General features: G+C 48.6%; 2 protein-coding genes across 52 annotated transcripts in view; both read right to left on the reverse strand.

Annotated features, from left to right (window-relative positions):
- LYZL6 (lysozyme like 6) overlaps positions 1-18,154 on the reverse strand; it is a 29,661-nt gene extending 11,507 nt beyond the window's left edge. For 2 of the 3 annotated variants that reach the window (XM_045044339.1, XR_006589397.1), the window contains exons 1-2: positions 16,277-16,399; positions 15,324-15,456 (exon numbers count right to left, since the gene is read on the reverse strand). In XM_045044339.1, the coding sequence (XP_044900274.1) occupies positions 15,324-15,436 (113 nt within the window). In that variant the 5' untranslated portion in view covers positions 15,437-15,456; positions 16,277-16,399. Of the gene's footprint in view, positions 1-15,323; positions 15,457-16,276; positions 16,400-18,139 lie in introns of those variants that run through there. The other variant, XM_045044338.1, reaches the window with a different exon arrangement.
- The window catches only part of LOC105260083 (RAD52 motif-containing protein 1-like), a 345,360-nt gene that overhangs the window by 109,236 nt on the left and 214,475 nt on the right, over positions 1-21,649 (reverse strand). The window lies entirely within an intron of this gene.

A 21,649-nucleotide genomic window follows, 5' to 3' on the forward strand; every position in this document is an offset into this window, starting at 1 on the left:
AAATATGGGAAAGATGGATACAGCTTGCCGAAACGTAGAATGCAAGGAACCCAAATCCAGTGCCGGGAAGGAGATCTGCATTGAAGGCGCAAAGAGCAGAGTCCACAGCACAGAAAAGTTCCTCGAGGCCGGAGCCACACACTTGAAAAGCTCTCCAAGTGCAGAGCGGAAAGGCATGTGGAGAACAATGAGACCAAAGAGAATGAGTACAGACCACAGAGCTTATAGGCTCAAACAGGCACGGAGACACCAGAGATGGTCCACCACTGTCTTTGGAATATATTCAAACCACATATTTAGAAGACTGAATTTTTGGCTTTATTATCGGGCTTGTACTTTATCCCACAGAATACACACCTTCTCAACTACTTCACGAATATTTACACAATTTGACTCTAAACTAGGCTACAAATAATACGTCAAGCTCTCCACAAAGGAGGAATTCTATAGGCTCCACACTCAGGCTACAGTGTAAAAGAAACCACCCAATTTCTTAGGACTTTCAAAGAAACACGCACATACTTTTCCCCCCTGCATAATGATTAGGTCAAAGGCAAATTAAAATCTGGAATAACAGGTTTCTAAAACGATGAGAATGAAGGAACATAGGCCGTTTCTGAAACTTAATCAAAATGTATTTAGAAGCAAATGTGTAGTCTTAACTGCTTTCCTTCAAACAAAGCAAAACAAACGGACTGATCATGCAACGAGAAGTTAGAAAAAAATAGAAGGAAAACATTTCCAAGGCAAACAACAAGAAGCAAAGGATAAGAATGGAAGCATTAAGATATTTAAGGGACTTCGGGCGCGGTGGGGGGGGGGGGGAACGTGTGGGTGGCATATTAAAAACAGAATCAAGAAACAAAGACTAGAGGGGGTCTGGGTGGCTCAGTCAGTTAAGCATCCGACCCTTGATTTCGGCTCAGGTCCTGATCTCACCAACCACGAAATCGAGCCCCTCATTGAGCTCCACGCTGGATGTGGAGATTGCTTAAGATTCTCTCTCCTTCTCTCTCTCTCTGCTCCTCCCCTACTCACATGCATGGGTGCATACATGCGCTCTCGCTCTCTCTCTTTCAAAAGAAGAAGAAGGAGGAGGAGGAGGAGGAGGAGGAGGAGGAGGAGGAGGAGGAGGAGGAGGAGGAGAAAAGAAAAAGAAAAAGAAACAAAGACTAGAGACCTCGCATATTATATGTCCCACCATACTTGCTATGGACTTTGATACTTCTCTGTAGCATTAGAGCTGGTTAAAGGAAATTCTTCAGTTTCTGGAATGGGTTCCTTTTGCAAGAACAAGCCAGTCTGAAGTCAAGGGTCACCACCAAACAACAGACTCCTTTAATAATAACATGGTGGATAGATTATCCAAGAAGGTAAGTATAACTGAAGGCTTTATTTTTAGAAGTTTCTTTTTTTTTTTAAGTTTATTTATTTTGAGAGAGACAGAGTGAGCAGAGGAGGAGGAGGAGGAGGAGGAGAGAGAGAGAGAGAGAGAGAGAGAGAGAGAGAGAGAGAGAATCCCAAGCAGGCTCCATGCTGCCAGCACAGAGCCCAACTCGGGGCTTGAACTCACGAAACCATGAGATCATGATGTGAGCCGGATGCTTAATTGACTGAGCCACCCAGGCGCCTCTGTAGTAGAAGTTTCTAAAGTCTTGTTGCCTCAAAAGCACCACTAAACACTTTCTTCCATAAAAGTATATTCCGTCCTGAGACAGGCTCCCAGCAGGATAGAGATGTGCCAATGCCCGCTACTGGCCTTTAGAGCAGAGGGCAGGAAATAAGTCTTAAGTCTCGGTTCAGAAAAGTGCCACCAGAAAGCCCCCGTATTGCGCTCGGAAATGCAAGGTAAGTAAAATACAAACACACCTTTGAGAAATCAAATATGGACCTTAGCGTATGAGACTGGTCATGCCTCCCTGATGGTCAGCCCTGTGAGAAATCTTTCCACGGAGCTGACATCTGCCTGTGTCCACCTCTCCTGCTCAGTCTCGGGCCCCACGCGTCAGGCCACACAGCATCGTCCCCTCCTGTGTGGAGGGGTCAACCGCTGGCCTTTGGAGCCAAACCAAAGCCTCCGGCAAAGAAGCGGGTCCATGTAACTGTACGTATAGGTGAAGTATCTGACTACATCATTGTATGTTCCGGGGCGATCATGTCTGAGCATTTACATGGGATTTACCTATTGTTTTAGTTCTTTCTTTCAGTTCCTATTATATTTAGGGCAGTAGACTGATTTTTAAAAGTACCAACATTCTGAAAGGACAAATGGCAGTACATTCATACAATGGAAATACTACCTAGTAATAAAAAGGAATATACTACTGGTCCATGCAATGGATAAATTTCAAAGTGATTATGCTGAGGGAAAGAAGTCAGACCGAAAAAAGAAGAAGAAAGAGAAGGAGAGGGAGGGAGAGGAGAGAAGGAGGAGAAGGAGGAGGACGAGGAAGAAGAGGAGGAGAAAGAAAAGCAGATACTGCACGGTTCCATTGATAAGAAACTCTAGAAAATGTCAACCAATCTATAATGACAGAAAGTAGACCAGTAGTTGCTTGGGGATGGGGGAGCAGAAAGGGGCGGAGGGAGGGGTTACTGAAGGGCACAAGAAAACTTTGGGGAGCGAAGAGATATTAACTATCTTGATTGTGATGGCGGTTTCATGGGTATATACGTACGTCAAAGATTATCAAATCGTATTTTTAGAAATACGCCGTTCAGTGTAGGCCAATACCTGAATAAGGTATACTATAGTTACACACAATACATTTTATGAGAAGGGAGTTACAGGTCTCTCATGGTTGAGAACCACCCCCCCCCCTTCCCCGGGGGAGGCGGGGGGAGGTACTTCTCCCACATCCTTGTCCTCAGGCCAACTCGCTGTGCAATCTATCCAGTGGCCACTAGGGGGAAGCAGCGGCCCACATACAGGAAGCGTGAGTCGCCAGGCACCCACAATTAAGAAGTCCCTCCAGTGTGCTCCCCTCCTGGGGAGGTGGGCGGGTAGCCATAGCTCCACGTGAGTTATCTGCAGGGCTGATACGGAGTAGTCGGAGATGGCCCCAGCAAGTTGCGATTCTCAAGGTGCCTCTGGAAGACCTAGGCCTGGAGTAGCCTCTCTATTGGCTTTCCGCCTTGCCTGAAACCCCACCAACTATACAACACGACAAGATTCCATCAGCCAACTAAGCTAAAGAATGAAGCACCGAAAAGATTTTTTACAAGGGCGAGGGAAAGGAGACAAGGTGGAATTGGGGGTGGGGAGGAGATGGGGAGCACCCATGGGAGGCCACCACGGAGGATTCCCAGTAAGAACTGTTGCTAACACAGGCTGAGCCTTCCCAGCGTGTGGGGCATGATGCCAAACACCGTAAGCAGTGAACAATTTCACCTTCACAGCACTCTTGTGAAATCCGCTGCAGAGAGGTTAAGTGACTCGCCCGAAGTCACAGAGCTAGTGGGAGGCAGAGCAAGGATTTGAAACCGGGTTTGATACCAACATGGCGGGTGTAGCTGTTACTGCTCATTTTTTACCAGTTTTTGATTTCTTTTTTTTAATGTTACAACTCAGGCAACAATAGATGTTGGCGAGGATGCGGAGAAAGAGGATCTCTTTCACATTGTTGGTGGGAGTGCAAGCTGGGGCAGCCACTCTGGGAAACAGTATGGAGGGTCCTCAAAAAATTAAAAATAGAACTACCCTAGACCCAGCCATTGCATTACTAGGTATTTATCCAAGGGATACAGGTGTGCTGTTTCACAGGGACACATGCACCCCAATCTTTACAGCAGCACTATCAGCGATAGCCAAAGTATGGAAAGAGCCCAAATATCCATCGATGGACATGGATAACGAAGACGGGGTATACAATGGAGTATTACTCGGGTAATACAATGGAGTATTACTCGGCAGTCAAAAAGAATGAAATCTTGCCATTTGCAACTATGTGGATGGAACTGGAGGGTATTATGCTAAGTGAAATTAGTCAGAGAAAGACAAAAATCATACGACTTCACTCATATGAGGACTTTAAGAGACAAAACAGATGAACATAAGGGAAGGGAAACAAAAAGGGGACAAAACAGAAGAGACTCATAAATATGGAGAACAAACTGAGGGTTACAGGAGGGGTTGTGGGAGGGGGGATGGGCTAAATGGATAAAAGGAATTAAGGAATCTACTCCTGAAATCATTGTTGCCCCATGCTAACTAACTTGGATGTAAATTAAACAATAAATACATTCAAAAAAAGAAAGAAAGAAAGAAATGGTCAGGGGCACCCGGGTGGCTCACTCACTTAAGCCTCTGACTCTTGGTTTCAGATCAGGTCATGATCTCACAGTTCATGGGATTGAGTCCTGTGTCAGGCTCTGACACGGATGCTGCTTAGGATTCTCCCTCTCTCCCTGTCTCTCTTTCTGCCCCTCCCCTGCTCTCTCTCTTTCTCTCTCAAAAATAAATAAACATTATTTATTAACATTAAACAAATAAATTTAATGTTTATTTATTTTTGAGAGAGAGAGAGAGAGAGAGAGAGAGAGGAAGGGGAGGAGCGGAGAGAGGGAGACACAGAATCTGAAGCAGACTCTAGGCTCTGAGCTGTCAACACAGAGCTCGATGCGGGGCTTGAACCTACGAACCACGAGATGGTGACCCGAGCCGGAGTTGGAGGCTCAACCAACTGAGCCACCCAGGTGCCTGCTCTTACTGCTCATTATAACAGAATTGTCTTTCTTTCTCTTTGGGGCTGGGGTATTATTTAATTCATGTGTGAAACTGGTTGGTGTTGGTAGCAGGCGATGAGTATTTCAGCTTATCCTCCTGGAGATAAAGTTCCTGATGCTTCCAGAGAATTTTAAGCGTCTCTGATGGTCCAGGAAGGAAATCTTCCCTATTTATTTGCTAAGCATTTGCACTGCGTGAGGTTCCGTGTTAAGACTGATACGTTCATAGTGATGAAAGTATGGCCTTGAACAGAGGCCAGCACGAGGAATCGAGGGGCACGTGACCTGTAGCAATGCGGTGCCATTGTTCATGTGGGTCCATAGGAGTGTGTTAGAGGCAGCGGTACCCCACCTCAGCTGGAGTCCTGAGCAGCTTGACCAGATCAGGACGCAGGCCAAGAGAACTCACCAGAACGCCCAGTTATCAGAACAAGGCCAAAGCATCCCAGGGAGCAGATAACTCTTGCCCATGGTTTGTGAGTAAGTGAAGTTCATCCTTTCCCTCAGGACTGGACCAGCCCGCCGGGGATCCTGCAGCTTGATCCTTCAAGCGAGTTGCCCCAGGGCGGTGGCCTCTTCTAGGTTCTGCAGGAGCCAGCGGTTCTGGCCTTCCGGCCTTCCTGCTGCTTTTAGGCTGCTGTGGCCACAGGGTGGGGTTGATACGGCACCGAGTAAAGGCTCCAGGGCTGCCCATGTGAAGACAAAGCAAAAGGAAGCCAAGGTTAAACACTGGGTCCACCTGCTTCATTCCCTAGATGGGGAAACCGAGGCCTGGGGAGAGGAAGGGACTCGAGTGAGCTAATGGCCGAGCTGGGGGTAAGACTCCCGGCAGTCTCTTCTCCCCTACTCCCCGGCCCTATTTCATAATAGGCCCCTGCTGCTGGCTGCGTCTCTGCGCTTTGTCAATCACTAGTATCTTTCTTGAAACAACAGTTCTTTAACATCGTCACGTATTCAGCCAGTGTTCAAATCTCCAATGGTGTCCGGTCAAAAAACACTTTGAACAGTTTGATCCAATCAAGATTGGGATCAGATGCGCTCAGATGTGACTGGTTGATGTCTCTTGAATCTCTTTGAATCCCCAGGTTCCTCCTCCAGCTTTCTCTTTTTGCTTGCGATTTATCACCGGAGAAGGCGTGTCGTGTATCCTGCAGATTGTCCTCAGTCTGGGTTTTTGTGATTGCAAACCCATGACGTGGCTTCACGCATTGCTCTGTTTTCTGTATTTCCTGTCGTTGAATCTAGGGGTTTGATCAGGTCAAGATTTGGGTGCTTTGTTTTGTTTTGTTTTTGCAAGACTACCATAGGAGGACAGACCTGCACAGAGTCTTAAACATCATCCAGTTCAGCCATGTCGTGTTCAGATACGCTGAGGACCAGACAGGTGTAGTGACTCATACGGGCTTGCACACACGGCCAAGGCCATGGACATATTCTTAAAGGAAACCACTGAAAATGCTTGTCATCAGTTCCAGTGCCTTGGATGGCTGTGTCTGATATTCTCACTCTACAGCCTGTGCTTGTACCCACCATGCTAGGCCTGCCTCTCGACCTCATCTCACTTACCGTTGTGATCCCAGGGCCTATGATAGACACTCATCTGCTGAATGAATAAATGAATGACCTTACCATTGTTTTTATGTCTCAGAAACTGGCTGCTCCTGGACTGTCCACGGGGGAAGGTATTATAGGCACTGGCCCTGCTGTAGTTTTCCAGAAAGCGGCCAGCCTGTTAGGCACGGGAAGGATCCAAGGGTAAAAGAACGAGAGGGAAGCAGGGCTTACCCCAGAAAAGCAACTGGAATGATGGGCTCTAGTCCACCCAGGCAAGAGGCAAGCCCAGCAACACAAAATCCTGCAGGCAGCACGGATGGGGTGCAGTTGGCAGGGTCCAGCCGCCGAGATGGGGTGGAGGCAGCACTCCAGGCCACGGGGGGAGCAAGCCAGGACCCTGCTCCTCACGCTGGGCAGGAACTCAGGCCAAAGATCAAGTCAGAAGCCCTGAGTATTACTTAGGATTAAGTTGAGTTGACAGGAATGGAAAAACCCCAAGGGTCATCGGCTCGAATAGGGTAGAAGCTCATTTCTCCCTCATGTTAAATGCTCTGAGGGAGTCAGCCCACAGCCAACAGGGTGCTCCAGGGGGCAAAGATGACAGCGAGGACCCAGCCTCCCCTGTCCTGTCGCTCTCTTATCCTCGAGCATGATTTGTTCCACGGCACAATATGGCTGCTGGAACGCAGCCCTTCCAGGCCATATCCCAAGTAACAGGAAAGAACAGAGGGAAAAGAGCACTCTCCTCCTTAGGGCAATTTCCAGAATTGTGCAGACTACTCCATGTACATTCTCTTGGCCAGAACTGAGTCGCGTGACGACACCTCGCTGCAGATGATGATGAGAAATAGAGCCTTCATCTCCGACATCCATGGGCCCACCGGCGGGTCTGTACGTGAAGACCAGAGAGCATGTGTCCAGGGACTCATTAGGATACAAGGCAGACGTGAGCAGAGGGCTCCCAGCTTAGGCGCAGGTGCTTATGTCCCTGCTGTAGCTGCTTATGTCTCTGCTGCCCTAAGTCCTGGGACTTGGGCAGCGTGGGGTCCTCTCAGTCCAACTGTGGGAGGGAGACGCTGTGGAGCCAGCCATGGGGCCTGACCGTTGAGTACCTGTCACTGCACAACAGCGGGCAATTTGTAGCTAAGCCCGGCACCGGCCCAGGGAGAAGCAGCAGCGGTAAGAAAGCAGGTGTGTTCATTGTCAAGGACAGGCACACACTCAAAGGCCAACAACTGCTCAATGCTGTGAAAAGCATCTTCAAGACGTTGAGTCTGGGGCCACAGACTGCCTTTTCTCAGGAGGCAGCGAAGGCGCTGAGGACAACGGCTTTTTTTTATTTCCTTAAAAAAAATTTTTTTTTTTTTTTTTTTGCTATAGAATAACCTACACAGAGAAAAGTATACAAATCCTAAGCGTATACCTCCACAATTTTCACAGAAGTGGACACACCCAAGTATCCAACACACAGATCAAAAAGTATCAGGCTTAGCTTAAGGTTAAGGTTAAGGTTAGGGTCAGGGTTAGGGTTGGGGTTGGGGTTAGGGTTAGAGTCTAGTATGGTTACAATCTAGTGCTGAACATCTTGTCTCTTATGAAGATTATAAAATCAAGCGGAGGGGGCGCCTGGGCGGCTCAGTAGGTTAAGCGGCCGACTTCGGCTCAGGTGAGGATCTCACGGTTCGTGGGTTCAAGCCCCGCGTTGGTCGGTGCTGACAGCTCGGAGCCTGGAGCCTGCTTCGGATTCTGTGTCTCCCTCTCTCTCTGCCCCTCCCCTGCTTGTGCTCTGTCTCTCTCTCTCTCTCTCTCTCAAAAGTAAATAAACATTAAAAAAAATGTAGAACGTTACTACACCCCCAGAAAGGCCCCGAGCGTCCCCTTCCTGTTACTACCCCCCACCCTGCTCCCAGCATCTAGAAAATCTTTCCAGGCGATTCTATAGTTAATGCTGAGAATCGCTGCCTTTATAACAATGGTTATCAAACTTGGCTGCGCATTAGAATCAAGTGGGTGAGCGTCTGCGTTTTGAGGTGGAAGGACAGGGACAGCTAAGAAGGCAGTGTGGTGCAGGGGAGAAGCCTGGGAGCCAGACAGGCCTGCCACGTCCCAGCTGTGTGACCTTGAACGAGTTCCTTCACCTCTCTGAGCCTCACCTGTGACATGCGAATACTATCACACACCCTGCAGAGTTGAGGCTGGGGGGGGGGGCAGGGCGGGTGGGATGTAAGTTCAGGCACATGTAGAGTCAGTATATGGCATCCGCTACTGTCCTTTTTATTAAAGGGGTACAGCCCCAGGAAGACTGAGAGCCCTTCTTTATGCTGATGGCATTTTCCAAACTGTGCTGAAAGGTACATCGTGCAAAAAATATTAGGTTGTGTTAGTTAAATATTGCATCCTGCATCCCCTCCCCCGCCCCGCCCCCCCCCCCCACCCCGGGAAATTCACAATGCACACCAACGTATTAAAGGCTCTGAGAAGTCCTGTATTAAACAGACCTCTTTTGGTCAGTGTCACCTCTAAGGGGCAGTTCACGGGGCGCAGGTATCAATCATGCTCCTTATTTCACAGCTGGGGTAATGGGGGCCCAGGCAGCGCTCTAGGTGCAGACCAGGCACAGATCTTGGGCGCCGTGCTCTCTGAACCCCTCAGGAAATGTAGAGCCGAGGAAGGCAGACCATGGCCCGTCTGACCCACTACCTGTTTTTCTAAATGCAGTTTTACGGAAGATGATCTGATCCAGATCCCTTGATTTACAGATGAGCCAATCGAGGCCCAGGGAGAATGACTAACTTGCTCAAGGTCACACAGTCAATTAGGGGCAGAAGCAGAAATAGATCCTAGGTCCTCCAAATCCAGGTATTCTCCAAAACACAAATCGGACAGGTGGGGGGAGGGGAGGTGGGGGGAAGGGGGTGTGAAGCTCCACGATCCCCCATGATCCGTGTCTCAGTTGTCTGCCGTGCTACTTACACAGGCGCTGCCCCCTTTCTACCACTGCACAGAAACCCCTGCCGTGTCTCTCCCTCCTGCTGCTTTGGGGGGGGGGGGCTCCTCTGCTTTCCACTTTGCATGGGGGACAAAGGCTGAACCTGACAATTGTGTTTATTTTAATTCTGTGAGAGTTGCAGTAAAACATTATTAACTTCCCGTCTGCCAGGGTGAAACATGAGATCATTTGGACAGGAACCTGGCAGGAGGCAACCTTTACCGGCTCGGGGAGAGTTTGCCAAACAAATGAATAGCACACGCAGGATCCTAGGGGGTTGTTTGAGACCACTTCAGAAAATAAACTATGTCCAAAGGTTCTCAGACTCCCTGAAGTACGTTATACAACAGTCATGTATTTGCAGTTTTCAAGTGTTTCTGTGTGTAGTCTGAAGACGCAAATAAAATCATTCGTATCGTTAAAATGGCCCCAGGGCGCCTGGGTGACTCGGTGGGTTAAGTGTCCGACTTGGGCTCAGGTCACGATCTCACGGTGCGTGGGTTCGAACCCTGCGTAGGGCTCTGTGCTGACAGGAATCCAGGGGACGGAGGCGTCGTACTGACCTCGGTTGGCCAAGGCATGGCAGAGAGCTAAAGGTTCATCTAGAAACAGCTGCGGGAACAGCGGGGCATAAACGGTGGCCTCAGGGTGGAGGCTCTTCCTGGGACAGCCAGACTACCCAGATGGCCTTTCCAGAGCGGGGAGATGCAGACTTGTCACTGAGGTGGAGGGTAAAAATAGTCCTGTGTGGGTGGCAGCTGGGCCCAGAGGCACCAGCTTCCTTGTCTCCAGAGCAGAGAAGGCAGCCCAGTTGACAGACAACTTCTCAGGCTCCTGAGGCCTCCCGGAGGCTCTGGGGGCTGGGGGAGGGGCGTCTTTCCCTAACAACGAAGCCCACCCCACCCCCCTGGACGCACACCAAGGGCTGGCAAGAGCTAGGGTCAGGTTTTAAGGTAGAGAAGGGCTTAAATCCTGGCCATATCAGCTACAGGCTCTGTGTCCTCAGGCAAAATCTCTCTCCTTTCAGAGGCTCCATTTTCTCATCTGTCAAATGGGGCTAATGGTTTCTCTCTATTAGGTTGCCACGAAGCTTACCTAACAATGATAGCTAACCCACTGCCCTCTACAAGCTCACTCTTCCACCCCTCCCACGAGTGGTCCACCGCCAAGCACGTTCTTCAAGAGGGGCTCTGTGGAAAGGTCTACCTGGGCAGAAACTGAGGCCTCAAGACAAGAGCTGTGTCAGGCAGCCATCCTGGAAGCCAACCCTTCACCCCCAGGCGAGCTTTCAAGTGACTGCGGGCCCCCACCAACCCCTGGGCTACAACCTCACAAGAGACCCTGAGCTAGAACCACCCAGCTACGCCGTTTCTGGCTTCCTGGCCCTCAGAAAACTGTGAAATCATCAATATTTGCTAAATTTGGGGATGAGCTATGGTGCGGCAATAATAACGAATATAATTTCCCTTTGGGGGCTATTATGAGAATTGAGACGGTGCACAGCAAATAGCAAGGAGACCTACCGGGACCAGGGGCTCCAGAAAGGGCAGAAGACAGGAGGGAGCCCGAGGCAGGAAGCCTCTGGCCAGCACCAGGCCAGGAAGGCCCCTCCTCCAGGACTCTGGGGAGGAGTCTGAGAGACCAGATACACAGACAAACAGGGGCCACGCCACATAGAAAAACAGAACTCTGATCACTACCTGTAGCAACAGCCAAGGAGGGAAACCACTCTCTGCTGCCATTAGTCTGGGAAGCCAAAGCATACCCGTGTAGGAATAGCCCAGACGCAGCCAAGACTGGACCAACAGCTGACAGCTTCCCTCATTTTGCCCCTGCTTCCAACGTAGGACAAACTGGGAAAAGCCAAACATGCTCCCCGAACCCAATCACATAGGGCACCCCCCTTTCTAGCGAGCACATCCACAGGTTCCATGCCAACAGCCTCTGAGCAGAACCTGAAGCCTTCCCTCTCTCCCATTATAAAGATTTCCTATTCCTCGGCCGGCCTTCAATTCTCTTCCAAACTCAAGCGATGGGGGCTGACTCCCTTGTGGTAGCGAGCTCTGAAAACACAGCCTTTGCTTGCTCTCACGTGGGTGGTCTTTGCTTACTTCCACAAGCCATGTTCTGTCTCTCCCTTCCTGACCACAGGTCAAAAAGACAGCACCTTCCTCTTCCCCGCAGGTAGCTACAGAAACCAGCGCAGGGATGATGGAAGAGAGGGGCATGGGAATAATGAAAACATAGCTCTGGAACAGGACAGGGCTCTGTCCTGTTTGGAACAGGACAAATTCTGGCTCTGATGCTTAACTAGCTGTGTGATCTTCAGTAAGCCAATTCACCACTCTGAGCCTCTGTTTTCTCATGTCAAGAGGACAGTCCAGTGGAACCAAGGGCTGGTGTAACAGTGAGGTAATATATTTAATGCACTGAGCGTATCGTAGGTGCTTAATAAAGGGAAGGTCAGCCATCGGTCTCCTCACAGCCTCCTGCTGGAGTAGGCAGGCCCCTGGACCCCACCTTTACTCCTCCTGCCTCTGCTTTCTGTGCCACAGGCAGCCTGACCTCAGCCGGATGGAGTCAAGAATATGGGCTCCACGTCCAGAGCGTATTATTCAAGATCGGGGGTTGGTCTCAGGAGAACGATGGACAAAGGACATAACCAAGCATTTCTCTAAAGAAATCCAACTGGTCAAAAGCAGGGAACAAAATATGTCATCAGGAACCTGCTGTCTCCCTGTTCTGTCCTGGCTCTGGGGTGTAGTCAGGGCAGGGAGACTCCTGCCCAGAAAATTGTGAGTGCCCTTGTCCCAAGCGGCTTTTCCAGGACGGAGGAAGGTGAGCCAGGTCTATCCGTCGGTCTCTCCTGGGTGTCTCTGTGTGTGTATTTACGTGTGTCAGTTTCTTCATCTTTAAGTGTTTTTAAAGTTTATTTATTTGGAGAGAGGCAGAGACTGTGAGTGGGGGCAGAGGCAGAGACAGAAGGAGAAGAGAGAGCATCCCAAGAAGGTTCTGCACTGCCAGCACAGAGCCGGACGTGGGGCTCAGACTCAGCAAACCGCGAGACCGTGACCCAAGCCCAAACCGAGAGTCTGATGCGTAACCGAATGAGCTACTCAGGCACCCTTCTTCATGTTTAAAATGAGAAACTTAATAGCTTCCCAGGAGACACACACACACACACACACACACACACACACACACACACGTGTATTAGTTCTAATGGCGGAGCGGTGGCTTTGAGATACTCCATGCTGGGGACATCCTGGGTACCCTCACGCCCACTTGCCAAGCCCTTTCCATCCTCAGGTCTTTCCCTCCGCCACCACCAGCGGAATCCAAGCCTCCCACAGCATCTTCTGCCTGGACTCTGGAAAAGACTCCTAGATGCTTTCCTTCCTTCTCCACAGCTCAAAGAATGCAAGTTATACAAGGATGAGAAACCATCCCACATCCCATAAACACAGGCAAAGATTATGAAAATAATGACAATAACCAGGATCGGGGGCAATGCCCCCCGCCTTCCCCATAGGGCTGCAGTGTAAACTGGTTCATTTCTGCAGAGCAATTTGGTAGGATGTAATCTTTGGATTCTGTGGGTCCATTGTTCAAAAAATCAAGAAAAAAATAGTTTTTGCATACACTTTGATACAGGCTCTTTATGGTAATATTGGTTCTGATGCAAAAAAGGGGGGCCAACTAAAATATCCAAAAATAAACATCTTCCTTAAATAAATGGTAGTAGTCTCTACCCTTGAAACACCATTCCTTCACTAAAAATTGTATCACAGATCAGTAGTTCTCAAAGCAGGACCCGGAAGCAGCATGAACATCACCTGTGAGGGTATTAGTAATGCACATTCTGGGGCCCCCAACCCCGACATAATAAGTCCTCCAGAATATTCAGAACCACTGTTGTAGATGAATATTTATCACTACGAAAAGATACACAATTAAATGACAAAACAGTAGGTACTAACAATGCACCTCTATTTGAATAAATGTATGGAGACTCGCAAAGAAAAAAAGCCCAGATTTTGTACCAAGGTGGTAACGTCGACACTCTGGGGGGTAGGATTTTGAGGTTTTCGATTTTTTTTTTTTCATTTTGATAATCCATACTTTCTAGTTTGCAATGGTGCGTTTTTGGCCAAAAAGAACGCGAGGGGGGGGGGGGGAGACCTCAAGAACTTCTTTTTGAATTAAAAACAAAAAATCAAATGGGGCAGGATGGGGGTGGGGTGGGAAGGACGAAGACAGCACGCCCCGCAGCCACTGCTTTCAGCCTGGGGACAGCAGCGAGGAGCGGGTAGGGGCGTGGTGGGACCGCTCGGACCCAGCGCCACAGGACCAATGGAGAAGGGAGAGAGGAGAGGGCAGCCAACGCCGGGGGTGAGAGCTACTTCTCTGATGTCCAGGAAGGTTTACTGGGAGCCAAAGAGCGGAGCAGAAATTTAGGGCCGACTTCAGGAGGAGCTGAACCGCCACGAGCACCGATTCCCGGGATGGGCGCCTCGGGGAGATTTCCCAGCCCGAAAAGAACCGTGGTAATAAACCTGCTGCCATCGGGCTTCCGGTGGCTTCCCGTTCTTCACGGAGTGTGTGTGTAAGTGTAAGGTGTGTTGGCTGGGGCGGGGTGGGTGCGCTGTGTACCTCACAGGCGGGTTGGCCGCCTGACTGCGGAGCCGTGGGGGGTAGGTGGGGGGCTCTTGAGACCCCACTTGGAGGAGGCCAGGAGAAAAACTTATCATAGTTCCAGCTCACAGAGTGACCGGCAAGAAGTTCATTTGGCAAAGTCAACTTTGATTAAGGGGCACTGCGTGCAGAGCACCGCACCGAGCTGATACGCAAACAAAAGAATTCTGAGTGACCATCCCTGACCTAAAAGAGGTTTGAGTACCCAATGCCATAGTGATCAAAAGCCCACACACCTTTTGGCGTGTTGTAGAGTTCATTACGCTTTTGAAAGGCAGCTATGAAAACTTGAAACTACCGAAAGGAAGGAAGGAAGAAAGGAAGGAAGATAGGAAGGAAGGAAGGAAGGAAGGAAGGAAGGAAGGAAGGAAGGAAGGCAGGCAGGCAGGCAGGCAGGCAGGCAGGCAGGCAGACAGCTGTGCCTACCACTATGCCTCCAACACGTCCTCATCACACTTCTGAATTGTTAATCAGTGTTACTTGACTGCTTACTCTAGAGAAGCAGAAACTACACAGGCACATTCTGAAACACTCAGGGAAATTTGCTACAAGTGTGGACACAGCAGAGAGACTTAAGCATCTGTGAAACGTGGGCTGATTTGAATTCTGATGGCAGGCTTAGAGAGCTAAGACCTCTTTAGAAAATGAACCTCTCTGTTAAAACAAAACAACCCAAAACCCACCTCACTTGGTGGAAATACATTATAAGGGACCTGAAAAAGGCCAGTGTGTCCTCTAGCCATCAACAGCCATGTGCAGGAATGGATCCTATTAAGACCGAGGGGCAGGGGCAAGGGTCTCCCAAAAACCAAACATGCACACCAACCAGGCCACTTTCGAACAGGCTCAAGTCAAGCAATCCATCCGCAACAAAGACCTGTTAACAAATTCCTCCAAATTGCTGCTCAGATTTGGGGCAAAACCATTTTAAGGCACCTGACACGGGAACCACACACATACACAGCACGATGGCAAGTGCCTGCAGGCAGCTTTGAAATGCTGCCCCTCATGACAAATGGTTTCAGTTCTCACCATCTGTCTCCATCTGATCAGAAACCGTTTCCACCACGTGAACTTCCACCTCTCAGTCAAACCCAGGTCATTTTCACCCCTGCCCACTCCTTCACTTTAACTGCTTCCACTTCGGGCTTTCGTGTTAGAGAAGGAGGTTCCCCGTCTAGGTCTAGCGTCTGTGGCAAGGCACAAAGCCCACTGTTACTTCCAGTCGATCGGCTTCGGACACCCCCTACAAAGATGAAGCTCCAGGACCCGAGTTTCAGTGGCGACGAGCTGCCGAGTGCCTGTAGACACTGCCCCCCACCCCACCCCCTCCCGCCCCCCAACCAGGAGCCCGGCTTACGTTAGCGGTGAAGGTTCGAGACAGAAGTTCCTCTCGCTGTCTCTCCTGCTGCTCCCTTGCGTATCGCCGATGCTGGAAGTTTCTGAGAGCAGTCTGCAGGTGCTGGACATCATACTTTAACTGGTCAACACGACTGGAATTGATGGAGACAGAGATTACATTCCAGAAACCCAGGGCCGCACATTTTGAGCGGCCAGCCTTCGTATTCAAGAAAGATGCTTCCTTACTTCTCCCTACACCACTGCATGCTGTCCCCACCAAAATGATCTGATTTTGATCACTGATGTTGCAAATAAAGAAGCGGCCTGTGGTTCAAGTACGGTTGTAGCACAAGAGATCCCAACAGCTTTACTTAAGCATCTGCTGGTCTCTGATTCTGGATGCATGACAGGGAACAGGTGACAGGAAGCAGGCTCAAGGACCTCTCCCTGACCTGCCATGGATTATATCGCTTTTCAAGAAGGAGCCCAAGGGCACCTTTCGAGTAAAGCAACAACAAAGTTTCATAAGAACTTTTGGGAGCAGGGGCTGGGCTGGAGGTGGTGAGGGTTTTCATTTGAATTTCATGGCGGAGTATCAAATGTTACATCAGTATTTCATTATAAATCGGCTGACTGAAGTGATTAAGGGCAAGATGTCATCTCAATCCAAGAATGCAGCAGGAACCAGAGGGCAGTGCACACCTCCCTGGCTGCTGGAGGCTTCAAGTAAGGCCACGGGTCTGGCCAGAAAAATGGTATTGGAGGCAAAATTTCAAAATGACCCAATGTAAGGAGACACAGGCTTCTGAGCCCCTAACCTCACAGGCTTTTTATTTTGAGGAAATATCATTGAAACGAAACCGTGCCCTTTAGGGGGACTTCATCTTCACAGAGTCTCAGTTTTTCAATGTGTAAATAGATTTTCAGAATATCTGACAGCCTCCCCTGGACGAGAGGCGTCACAACACTCACAGTTTGGCATTCTGTCTTTTGTTCGGGGGCTCCTTGCTGGACAGAATCTCCAGACGTTCTAGATGGCTGAATATCTGGTCAATGCTTGCTTGGATTTCGTTTTCTACTACTGCACAAAAGAGAAAAAAGAGTAATTGCTGGAAAAGAGACAGTGAGCTTAAATTAGAATGATACAATAAACATGTCTTTTTCCATATCCAATAAATTCAAAGAAACCCATTCGAAAAGGAGAAAAACGCATATCGTACTGAATAATGGAAAAAAATTCAAGTGATACTGATTCTGTAAATGTTGCTCTAAACACACACACGCATATATACATGTAGCTGTTAATGTCATAGCAATGCCAATTGTTTAAAAAGCTACAGATAAATCTGTAGAAATAAATTTCCTGCCTTTAGAAAATAAAATGAATATTTGGGTTGTCCAAATAAAATATTTTAAGCAAAATGCAGTATCTTCTGAAACAGAATGAGGTCTCTTTTCCTTTGAGATTATTCTCAGATACGAGTTATAAATATCTAGTAAGAAGGCTGCCAATTGAATTCCCTACAGTAATGAGGTTAAAAGAAAAAAAAGCACAAAGGGGAAGATTAGTGTGTGAAACACAGAGAAGAGCTCCCTTGAGGCTTTCCATAAGGACGGGCAGGCTGATGCTGGAATCCCCAAAATAGACTGAATATCACTAGGAAAGGCCCAGGAAAGAATCCACAGAGGTAAAGATATGATAAATACAGTCATTTTCCTTATCCCTCTTGATAAACAGTCAACATGACCTCTTTTCCATTTCTAATCGTGTGACAGTGAGACCGCTGGGAAGGCAAACAAAGCAGATGGATAGGAACTAAACCGTGTACAAAAAGGGCACCCAGGGGGGCGTCTGGGTGGCTCAGTCGGTTAAGCATCCGACTGTGCCCGACGGCTGATTTCAGCACAGGTTGCGGTCTCACGGTTCGTGGGATCGAGCCCCACACCGGGGTCTCTGACAGCTCAGAGCCTGTTTGGGATTCTCTCTCTCTCCCTCTCTCTCTGCCCCTCCCCTGCTTGTGTGCTCGCTCTCTCTCAAATAAATAAATAAATAAATAAATAAATAAACATTAACAAAAAAAAAAAAGGTACCCAGATTGCTTCTTGCCCAATAAAGACACGACAGTAAAGAAGCAATGTCACCCTCCTAGGCCAACCTGCAGCAGCTAACATATGCACTCTAGATTAGAACAGGGTGGGGCACAGAACCCAGAAAAGAGATGCTTTTGACGCTCCGAAAAGGAGGCATGAGCAAACAGAAAAGGGCATGGCGACAGCCAGGTGGGGAGGTGAACGGGTGGCTTCAGCAACGTGTGGGTAACCAGTGGCATCTGTTGCGGCCAGCTCAGAGAAAGGACCTTTTCTGGCCAACAGACAACTGTAAAACAAAAAGCGGCACTCTTCTCAAATGAAACCACAGTGTGGGAACTACACTAATTAATATTGCTATTCGTTTCTGAATAATCCTCCTAAAAAGCCACAGTTCTCAGCTCAGAAGAACTGACCAGTTCCAGTTAAACATCTCTGAATGTGTACGGAGTACATTCCTCCCAGGGCTCGGTAATCGATTAAGACAGAGGAGAGGAGGTCCATTCCCATAGGGCCCTGTCAGGGTGAGTTGAGGGGCAATGGGGGATAAGGCCTGTGGGATTCCACGGGGCGCAATGAGAGAAGTCAGAGGCTTTGCCAGAGGGTTTTTCTGTCCACCCCTAACAACAGAACTCCTTCGGCATGGAATCATTCAGCCCCTGAGGCAGCAAGGCGGTCAGGAAACCCAGCCCATTAGCATCGTGTCATCAGGAGAAAGGACTCTGGTCTCCACAGTTAATTACTCACAGTGCAGAGACTGCTTGTCCGCGGTCTCCAGGCGTCCCATGTGAGACTGGATCTCGTGGACCTGCCTATCAAAGGAAGAGAGAGGAAATGAGTGAGACAGGAGTCATCGACAGTGCTTCGGTCAGGAAAGACAAATTTTCTGATGCCAACGTGTAACTGATTTCAATCGACAGCATCACTGAACTGTAAACTTTGTTAAGTGGCACTTTAGGCCACATGTTTTGGCCCGGTTTCCAATATTTTACCATGAATATTAATAAGAACACTAACAGGCGGCGCTTACTAAGTGCCTGCCACATCGGAGACATTCTGCAAAGTCAATAACCCTATGCGGAAAGGACCATTATCATCTTCGTTTTATAAATAAGACAACCGAAGCCCAGAAAGGTTATGTAACTTGTTCAAGGTCACACAGCAAGTGATAAACCTCAATCCGGACCCAGCCAATCCCACTCTCTGTTCTTTGACCCGATGTGCTGAGCGCTGGTCTGCACTAGGGAGAGTCAAAGGGCAAGAAAGATATAATCCTTATCCTTGAGAAACCATGTAATTAGGAATGACAGGCCAGAGAGACATGACAAGTCCCAAGAAGATTTAGGGGAACATCACTACATGTAAGTGTAAACAAAAAGGAAGCCGAGGGGCTACGCGCAGTGGCGGTGCCAGTGGCAGTGGTGCCAAGGAAACGTAAGAAAATAAGAGTAAAAGCTGGCGGAACCCGGTGGCGTCAAGTGAGTTCTAAAGAGCACTCTGAAGACGGAAGCTTGACCTATGAGGGAAGAGATGAAGAAAAGGATCGGCAAAAAGGCATGTGGCTTACAAGCAGGTGGGCCTGCCCGGAAGCGAGTAGGGGTCGGAGGGGAGAAGGGATGAGGCGCTCAGTGCGAGAAAACTATCAGAGGAAGGTCCTGAAAGACGGGGATGTCCCGTCCGATAAAGGCCTCTCCCTGGCAATCCCAGGCGAGTGCCACCTCATTGGGAAATGCGACACCGTACCCTGGCTCCCCAGCGTGGTCTCAGATGGCGGGCCCTAGCGTGCTCTCCGGAGGCTCCTCGCGGCTTGACCAAGGTCACCCCCAGAGCCCTTCCTAGCAGTCGTCTGCGATCAGTTCTGGAATACTGCCTATGCTACCCCAACAACGGGCTCCTGGTGCTTCCGGTCTCTCACATCAGAGCCACAGGAAAGCAGTCTGCTGAGCAACTATATCACCTCCAACCCTTGAGGGAAAGGTCAGCAACCAGCCTCCACCATGAGCACCACAATCTGTGAACCCAAATTTACCAATGCAAGCCAGAAGCCCAAACTGGGTTTCAACTCTGTCTTGTCTTTTCCAGGGCTTTCCTGCGGACTCTAAACATGACCCACGGCACCAGAAGCAAGGCCAGCGCTCTACTGAGTCTGAGCGCACCTGGGTAAGACCCACGGCCCTGAAAGGAAACTAGAAATCACCACTAGAGACGGAGGGACCAGACTGCTCCTCCGGTAGGATAGGTCCTGATAGTGTAGAATGAGGGCACGCAGAGGTACGGAGGTAGATGGAGGAACACAGCTTGAGTTAACCAACATCTGGGTCAGGGTAACCACAGAGACAGCAAGAGGACTGCACGGCGACGCCGATGGGAAGACAATTAGGATTTTACCGAAGGCCTGCACGTAGGCCGAGAGGTAAGTTGTCAATGGCAGCTTCATAGAGCAAATGTGAAAATTAGCAGTATTGACAGGAACGGGAACAGAAGAAAAAAAGGGAGGGGGGCAGGGGGCAAAGAGTATCCAAGACAACTCTGAATCAACTATGAGAGGGATGACCTGGTCCACCTGCTATGAGGACTTATGACAAAGCCATAATAACAACACAAAACCAAACAAAACAACATCATTGCAGTGCGGAGACAGACAAACCCTAACCCTGACCCAGGAGCAAAGAATAGAGTCCAGACACAAAAAGAAACGCAAGATGGTTTAAAGCCCAAATGTAAAAGGCAAGGCTTTAAAATTTTCTGGAGAAAATACAGGAATGCATACTATGACTTCAGGTTGAAGAAGAATTTCCTAAACGAGGCAAAAAACAATACTGTCCCCCAAACCACACACACCACAAGACTCGTCAATTTGACTACATTAAAACGAAACACCTGTCTACACCAAAGACGCTCTAAAAAAATAAAATAAAAAGACAGGCAGAGACTGGAAGATACCCGCGACAGATAAGAAAGGACTGATGTCTAGAATATATTAAAAAATGCTGCAAATCAACAGGAAAAGTCAAAGCACTTTTGTAAAATGGGCAAAGAGCAAATGACAGAAAAGAAAACCCAAACATATCTATATCTATATCCATATCTACATCTATATCTATATCTATTATTCCACTTGACTAGTAATCAGAAGAATGCAAAGTCAAAATAATGAGATAGTACATTTCTCCCATGGATTGACAAATACTTTAAACGTTAAGGACGAGGGCTTCAAGGCAGGCTAAATAATGGTACCCAAGGGATGCTAGCAAAGATTTCCAGCATTCTACCACAGGACTGCCTTCAGCTCTACGTGTTGTTCAAGATTTTTTAACAAACCAACTTACGTTGATGACATTTGCACACGACTCTGTGCTATAATGAGCCTAGGTTAGGATGTTGTACCACAAAACAAATAGTAATATTTTCATTTAGGCTAAAATAGTAAAATTAAATTTGTCAGGGATGAAAAGCATTCCCACTTAAGACTTTTTTAAAAAGTCCCCAATGTACAATATCAAGTGGCATTCCATCCTGGGAGCTGTCTGTTAAAGGCCCCTATTAAAGACTTCCCCTGACGGAAGATGGATGAAGAGGATGACCGGGAAAGAGTCTAGAAGTCAAGTCATGAAGAGGAATGGTCAAAAGTGCTAGTGATAATAAGCCTCTGAGAAGAAAAGAAAAGAAAAGAAAAGAAAAGAAAAGAAAAGAAAAGAAAAGAAAAGAAAAGAAAAGAAAAGAGAAAAAAGAAAAAAAAAAACCCATTAAAATGGGGCAGCTGGTGCTTTTCAAATACGTAGAGCTGACATACAGGCAGAGGAATGGGCTCATTCTCCACTGCGGCTCCTGAAGGGAGAGCCAGAACCAAGAGCCCATTCAAGAGGGTAGCTTTCAGCTCAACCTGCCCCTCCCCGCAAAAACCCCAGAATAATTATGAACTCTCTCTCTTCAAGCAAAGGAAGAAGGGGGGCGCCTGGGTGGCTCAGTCAGTTGAGCGTCGCCTCTTGGTAGGCTCGGGTCATGATCTCATGGTTCATGGGTTCGAGCCCCGTGTCGGGCGGGCTCTGCGCTGACAGCTGGGAGCCTGCTTGGGGTTCTCCCTCTCTCTGCGCACCCCCCCCAACCTGTGTTCTTTCTCTCTCTAAACTTAAAAAAAAAGAAAAAAAGGAAGAAGAAAAAGAGCTCCTGCATGTTTCAACACAGGGTACACGAACTGCTTCGGGTTTTATAAAGGGTCTTCCTGACTACAGGGAGTTGGAATGGAAGATTTTGCCA

Source organism: Felis catus, chromosome E1 (genome assembly GCF_018350175.1).
Source record: "Felis catus isolate Fca126 chromosome E1, F.catus_Fca126_mat1.0, whole genome shotgun sequence".
NCBI classification, from domain to species: Eukaryota; Metazoa; Chordata; class Mammalia; order Carnivora; family Felidae; genus Felis; species Felis catus.